The sequence below is a fragment of the Fistularia commersonii genome, chromosome 33 (assembly GCF_037954325.1).
Source record: "Fistularia commersonii isolate RoL2024-O1a breed Wild chromosome 33, RoL_Fcom_v1.0, whole genome shotgun sequence".
NCBI classification, from domain to species: Eukaryota; Metazoa; Chordata; class Actinopteri; order Syngnathiformes; family Fistulariidae; genus Fistularia; species Fistularia commersonii.
In genome coordinates, this window is record NC_141316.1 from 8878123 (window position 1) to 8885851 (window position 7729).

General features: G+C 37.6%; 1 protein-coding gene across 1 annotated transcript; it reads right to left on the bottom strand.

The window, feature by feature from the left end:
* Positions 1-782: 782 nt before the first annotated feature.
* LOC147214942 (glucagon receptor-like) lies at positions 783-7324 on the bottom strand. Its single transcript, XM_086140626.1, has 11 exons — positions 7229-7324; positions 6574-6695; positions 5380-5486; positions 4131-4287; positions 3875-4034; positions 3617-3677; positions 2708-2777; positions 2497-2588; positions 2261-2399; positions 1970-2011; positions 783-1641 (listed from the first exon to the last, which is right to left on the bottom strand). Exons 1-11 carry the CDS (start codon positions 7272-7274, stop codon positions 1570-1572), a joined length of 1068 nt encoding a protein of 355 aa, XP_085996752.1. The 5' UTR covers positions 7275-7324; the 3' UTR covers positions 783-1569.
* Positions 7325-7729: the final 405 nt, after the last annotated feature.

A 7729-nucleotide genomic window follows, 5' to 3' on the forward strand; every position in this document is an offset into this window, starting at 1 on the left:
AACTATAAGATGAGATAAGATAAGATAAGATCAACTTTATTTATCTCGAAGGAAATTGTTGTGCCAGAGTTTCAAGTAAAACATAACAATAAGAAATAATTGTAGGAAATTTTGCATGTGAAAAAGGACACTGTTTTTGGGCATCACCAAAAGTAAACCCTTTTCTCTTTAGAGAGAACTGGGTTTACTTTTAGGAAACGAAAGAGATGAACTCTGGGCCAATATTATTTTAGGCCTGGCCAAGTCCTTCATACATAAAAACAGAATACAAAAATGTTCCCCCAATTTTATCTTCATTAAAAATGATTTTGTATTACTCAAAAAATCTATAAAGCTTATGGCTTTAAAAATCCAAAAACCTCAAACATACTGTTCTATGACTTATATTACTTTAGAGCTAAATACATGCTATATTCCCCATTTTTTTTCTTTTTTTCTCAAATTATACATTGTTTCTCACAGGCCTTTACTCTTGTTTAATCTTACAGTTGACTGATTGTAAACTAAATAAGTGTCTTTATGTTTCCTCATGCCTGTTAAATGTCACAGACGTATGATTGAATTTAGCCGTGTTTGTTTGTTTATATGTTTTATCTGTTTATACTTTACGTTCAATAAAGGTTGAAAAAAAAATAGCTTTTGCAAAAATGGAAGAAAAAAAAGACTGTTCCTTTGCACTAATAATGACTCCACACGAACAAACATCTTTTTATTTTCATTGTATTTTTGGACACTGACTGTCAATGATTTACAGGACAGATGAGGTTTCATTTTCTGTTTTCTTAGATTAACCCCATAAACAATTTACATATTTATTACATAACAACAAAGTATTCAGTATTGACATTATACATTGATTTTAATTTGCAGCATTTGATGCTCAAACTGTGCGTGTTAACGTTCTCCTTCATCAACGTCCAGCAATTTTTAACATGACTCAACCTCCTGATCGTAGATATGAAAATAAAACGCAAACTGACACTAAGACGGTGAATGGATAGGATATCAACCAAAGTCGCAACACACTATTTTTGTAGAATAATCAAAAAAATATATATATTAAAACAATTAATATAACATTAAATCAGTTTTCAAAAAACACTGAAAAAACAAGATATGTATTTTAAGAAAACATCAACATTCAATTGATCTTGATAGCACCGAATATCCGATCGTCAGCGGGCGGATCCCCCCGCATGTCTCCATTGAATAAGAAAATAAACTTGTATGTTACAACGCGACATGTATTCAGTCTGAATCTGTATCTACAACATGTGGGTGTAATTTCACAGCATCTTGAAGATGTATGAGGAAAGGGACCTGCATCATCGCGGACGACTGGTTGTCTGTACCTTGTGGCCTGTTCGGCCCCATTGACACGGATGGACAATGCAGCAAAGAGGCATCGGGTCGTGGGGGAGTCGGATGATCGGGATGTCTAAACATCCCAGAACTGTCGGGGGTGGGGGAGCCGTCGGCCATCGCCCTCATCGATATGACGGAGGATCTGTTCCGCTCAGGCACTGTGGCAATTGACAAAGTTTCTACCCGTGAGTTGAGCATGCCTAGTCATTGTGCGCAACACGCCATCCCCGTGCCTATTCTCCAGCTGCGCAACTTCCTCTTCAGCTCGGTCTGAACCTGTAATGTAGAATCGAGGCACGCCGGGATTATTCTCGGGCTTTGATTACAGATTGTTCAGTGCGCTTAAAGCTTAAAGCCCAGGTCTTGTGAAAAATACTCCGTCTTTTAAATTTGTATGAGGTCTTTCCGGTGATTACACTCATGGGGATGCTTCCTAGGAAACAGATTTGCCACTTTTGTTGTTCTTTGTCCTTGTTTTTTGGTTTTTCTATTTACCTTTTCAATATTTTGTTTTTACATGCTTTGGACAACGGACTTTCTCGATGCAAGCGCAGACAACCGTGCTTCAAAAGTCACCAAGGAGTATGCAAATAAAATAACCAACCTCTTTATTGGCGTAACAGTAGAGAACAGACACCAGGAAACCCTGCAGGGAAAACATGGAAGAGATCCTTTGTTTGGATCCCGAACAAATAAGCCTACCGGCTTCCATTTCGTCCATTTCAAGTGAACCGAAATGTGTATTTATCCGTCCCAAAAGCGCGAAAGGCCCTTCAGTTACACACCATGAGCGGTGATTGCTATAAAGCCAACCATTCATTTATTATCTCTGAAAGCGATCGCTGTAATTATAGGAAAACCGCAGGAAGTTGCTCCACGCTCAAACTGAACTCACCTGAAATGAACTGAGGAAAAGCGTGAAGAAGACTTTGACGTAGCGCAAAACCCCGGTGGTTTGCTCGTCCGTAGCAAAGATGAAGACGATTTCATGAATCCCGAACAAAGGGATGAGAGTGAGCGTCGCCTTGGCGAGCCTGGCGGGATGAAGGAAGCGACAGAAAGATTTGTTGAGAAATAGTTAAGGAGACGGTATAAGAGCCGATCGAAGTTGACGCTCCACCGACGACTTACCGGAGTTTGTAATCAGGATATCCGCTATGGTTGTTGGCTCGCAGTTTGGAAAGAATGACTTGGAGGATTTTGATGAAAATCAGAAAGCTAATCTGATGAGCAAAATATTGAAAAAAAAAAAAAAAAACTTGTACGATTTCTCGATAAACTCTGCCCACGGTCAATATTAGTAACTCCGTAAGCATGAGCATTTGAAAGACGGCATCCTTACGAGTGAAGACAGAAGAATTGGGAAACGAATAATCCACCAGTAGTTCATGTTTTCATTCACGGCCCAACACCTGCAGAGAAAGGGAAGGTCTTTGTTCATCCTGTTAAACTTTCAAATCCGCACAGGTTGGGGGCCTTGGCCCCAGTATCACCCGATAAAGTTCATGTTCACACAAATATATACATACATAGAATATTTTTCCTTGTTTTTGTTGTTATTCTTAAATTTTTTTTTATCCTTCTTGTTGTTGATTTTGTTATTTGTTGTTTATGTGTAATAGTTCCGATGTCTTCTGTGCAATACATGTTTTACTGTGCAACAACCCCTACTTATACACAAAATAAATACATGTAATCATCTACATGAAATTCTAGATACACATGTATATATGTTACATATATTTTTATATATTTTTACAAACCTTTAACTTTATTTTTATTACTGTTATTTTTATTTTTATTAGTCACTATTCTATTCTTTATCTTTATATATTTTTATTCTATTTCTTTATTGATTTTTCTCCACTTGACTCTGCAGCAGGATCAGCTTTCAACAAAAAGCAATTTCCCCTGGGGGATCAATAAAGTATTCTGAATCTGATTTATCCTTGTTGTCATTCTGTTATCCATTATTTCTTATCCTTTGTTGTTGTAATTCCATTCTCATCCTGTTTACTTTTATACTTGTTGTTATTCTGCTAGGTCATCCTGTCCTTGGTATTGTCTCTTATATTTATGTTAATATTATTATTTATTGATATTATTATTGTTGCGCTGCTGTGACAAACGAATTTCCCCTTTGGGGATCAATAAAGTATTAACTTATCTTATCTTATCTTATCTTATCTTATCTTATCTTATCTTATCTTATCTTATCTTATCTTATCTTATATACAACTACTGTACTTACTCTTTGTTTTCTTTTAATATCTTCATGACCAACCAGGGGACCACATAGAGAATTGGGGTTCCTAGAAGAAGGAGTTAGATTTAATCCTGCAAATGCTTTGAAAAGAAAATAAGAAGTCCAAGAGATGAGCGCAAACTAACTGAATTATTTGAATTAGCAACCTGCAACACAAGAACATGTCGGAAGAATCCAAAGAGCTCCTTCCCACAGCTCAAAGCACAAAGAAAATCCAAGAGGACATGAGGAGATGAGACTTACCCCAGCCTAGACAAATGTACGGCAAATATTTGTGCTTTTTGATGAAAACCGATGCAATCAGCACCGAGTACAAGTACACGGCTTCTCCGAAGAACCAATAGTGATTGGCCAGCACACAGTAATGCAGCGCCACCTGTGCTATCCTGCAGCCGATCGCAGCCTGAGGAAGAAATAAGAAGTTCCGCGTGATTGCGATTAAAATACAGAAGTGGAGTATCTTTATCCAGCAGAGTTGGAAGAAATAAGGGAGACTCACCTGATTGCTGAGTATCTCGCTCACATCAGTGGGTTTCAAGATCTCCCGTCCCCAGTGGAGGTCCAGCATGGTGTCCTTGACGATGACCGAGGCCGCTCGCAGGGTGAAGGACAGGAACAGCTGGACATGAATGTAGTTCCTGGTGCAGTGGAGTTTCCTACAAACAATTGTAGTCCATTTTGCACAACGTCAAACCGAGCTTCAAAACAATGACACGCTATATCATCGTTTTGCAGTCGTAGTTAAGTTTCTTTCCTGCTTACTTTGAGTTTCCCCCAAAACACCTTGGATTTATGTTGCTATTTACTTGAAGACCACTGTGCTGCCGTCCCAGCTCTTGCCGTATGCTGATGATGGTATTACCTTGCTGTCGTGCATTATCTACATCAGGGGTGTCAAACCCATTTTTTCCGTGGGCCACATGCGGCCTAATTTTATGTCAAGGGGGCCGGACCAGTAAAAAATCATTATCTAGAAGTCACACTAAGTCCAAATTTTTCCTTTGTTTTAGTGTAAAGGGGGTAAACAGCTGAATTATAAAAATCTTTAAATGTGACGAACTGTTCCCCTAAAAAAACAAAGAGACAAATTGATTATAGAATGATTATTATATAAGAATTGATGAAATTACACCCTAAAAATATTGAATCAAAAGAGAAAATCTTGTCACTGTGGGAAAATTTGCCACTAGAATTTATTAGAAAATAGATTGGTAGCATGTATCAGACCATGTGTACAAGGTTAATTGTGGCTATTCTGGTTATAAATCAATCTCTTTCATTTTGCAGGGTTTTTTTTTTTTTTGCTATCGTTTTTTTTATTCTTTTTTTATAGAAATAAGAAAAGATCGTTTTAACAATGTCAGTAGATGTTTTTTTGTCAAAAAATCATTTTGTTTTCAAATTTTGAAGAGAATAATACATTGCAAAGTTACTTTTTCATTCTTTCCTTGCCCAATTTTTTGTTTAAACCCGCTATATAAAACCCCCAGATGCATGTGAGAAAAAAACATGCAAAGATTTGATTTCAAGAAAGGGGGCCACAAAATATGATTCCGAGGGCCGCAATTGGCCCGCGGGCCGGGAGTTTATTTCTAGTATGAAATATTGCATGTAATATTGCAAACGTGAACTATATCTCAAGTAAAACCTGATTGGAGTTGCATGCGTTTTGATGGTCGTGGTTGTTTGTCCGATATGTTGACTTTAAACCGGAAAACAAAAGCAACAGCGACTCTGACATGGCTCACCTGAAGCTGAGAAGGATGATGACGGCTGTTGTGAGGGTGAAGAGGGACAAGGAGTAACCCACAGTGTAAATGATCCTGAAGCCGACCATCAGTTGTTTGATCCACAGCTGGAATGGGAAATAAAGAGCAGTCTTTGCAAGAATGGACTGTCATTTCCAGACCCTATGCTGTTTTTTTTTTCACACGATTTGAACACTGCGCCTTAAACAATGATGAGGCTAATTTATGGATTTTTTTAGGTTAACGCTGCCAAACATCGGATCATTGAAATTCTGAGGCCGTTCAATTCCAACACCAAACAAAACGACTTGAATGGTTTTAGTGCGCAGGAATAAGATGAGGATAGCGATCAGCTGGAGTAGGACAAAGTAATGATAAGTAATGCTTTTCCTTATGTTATTTATTATTCATCTTTTTCTTTTTGCCACTGTTTTGAAAAAAACAAGCTTTTCCAGTTTGTATTTGTGGATGTTACCGGTATGTATTTCATCAAAAGCTTTTATACAAAAGTGCAGCCTATATATGTCCACATGTATTTATTTAGTTAGTTTTAGGCAGCGTGGATTATATTCAAGTGCACTCAAGTCTGGATATTACAGTACATTACTCCACAAGCACATTTCATCTTTTTATACTGTATTAGTGGATAAGATAAAAGCAATATAAATGTTGGGGAAAAGTTACCAGTATGTATTTAATAAGAACTTTAAACTTTAAAGAAAACAGGTGTCCATGTTACAACATGGACACCTGCAGCTTATAGACAAGTACAGCCTATATATGTAAACATATATTTATTTTGTTACTTTCAGCCATTGCAGCTTATAATCAGGTGCGGTCAATAGACTGGAAATCATGGTAATATAATATAATATAATATAATATAATATAATATAATATAATATAATATAATATAATATACAATAAAATAAAATAAAATTAAGTAGTATAATATAATATAATATAAATATAATATAATATAATATAATATAATATAATATAATATAATATAATATAATATAATATGAAATAAAATTTAATTTAATTTAATTTAATTTAATATACAATTAAATTAAATTAAATAAATAATATGATATACTGCACATTAGAAGTGCTCAGTTTACTTGCTGGATAAGAAAACTATCATTGTCACGACGTAGAATAAAATGTACTGGGAAACGGATGTTGCCGTACCTCCTGAGAAGTGACCTCTTTCTCCTCCTCACACTGAGTCATGTCCCTCCAGACCTGCCCGCTGTCCTCCTTCTCCCAGAGGCCATCGGCGCCGCACAGCCGACGCACCACACCCTGGGACACTGGATGTCAAACATTCATTGCTTCACTATCTGCTAAATAAAGGAGCATCGGGGGATGATGGAATGACAGATGACAAGTGAAAGAAAAGAACCGAAGCAGTCATTTTTTTATTTTTACTATTTTACTATATGTGTCAAACTCAAGGCCCGCGGGCCAAATGTGGACCGTTACACCATTTTATGTGGCCCTTAGAAACAAGATTGTCTTAAAATAAATAAGTCACCCATGTTACCCGCAAAGTGATTACGGTGTGTCCACGTCAATATGATTTTCAACAAGTGGAAATGATCCCTCAATGTCCAGGAACAGAAAAGTCGATGCAAATGGAAGGCTGAAGCTTCTGTTTACGAATATGTTAAATTTTAGGATCCAAATTGAAAATGAAAAGACAAGAAACTCATTTTTGAATGTACCTGTCCTGACTGGTCAAGAGGACTGAACAGCATCACCGACATCGAAAACACCCCGAGATGGAGAGAGGGAAAAAAAAACAAAAAACAAAACAGCAGATACATTTAAATTTCTCACGTACCTTTGTTGTACCAGGGCAGGTAATAAGGGCAGGAGATGTTGACCATGGAGCCGGCGGGAGCGTCCGGCCAGCAGGCGTATCTATCAAACGACCTGTTACAAAACAATCCCACTGCACAGACAGATCAGGGACGACACGGGTAAACAGAAGATCACATTTGCTGCAAATCGGTTGGTTTCATACGTTGCCGATCCAGGTTTGCTTGGACGCTTTATTTCGCCGTACCTTGAAGAAGTGGGCCACTTTCAATCATTTTCAAACAGTCCTCTTTGTACATGATCCACTTCCTGTACGTCTCCTCCAAGACTTTCCCGGCGGCCATGACCGACTGGAAGGATATCCAAAAGGTTCATTATGGTTTGATGCATCTCTAACTGAACCCATCAAGGCGTCTAAATGAATCCATGGCGGCGCGGTTCTGGATGACAAGTCCATTCTGACCGTCAAACGTACGACATGATCAATTTCACGCGTTGACCTGCAGATCCGTCCTTAATCATT

Coding starts and splice junctions, on each gene's coding strand:
- LOC147214942 (XM_086140626.1), bottom strand. CDS start 7,274: ATGGTCAACATCTCCTGCCCTTATTACCTGCCCTGGTACAACAAAG. Junction 4,288..5,379: donor ATCATCCTTCTCAGCTTCAG/GTGAGCCATGTC, acceptor AATTGTTTGTAG/GAAACTCCACTGCACCAGGA. Junction 2,012..2,260: donor TTTTCCTCAGTTCATTTCAG/GTGAGTTCAGTT, acceptor TTTTCCCTGCAG/GGTTTCCTGGTGTCTGTTCT.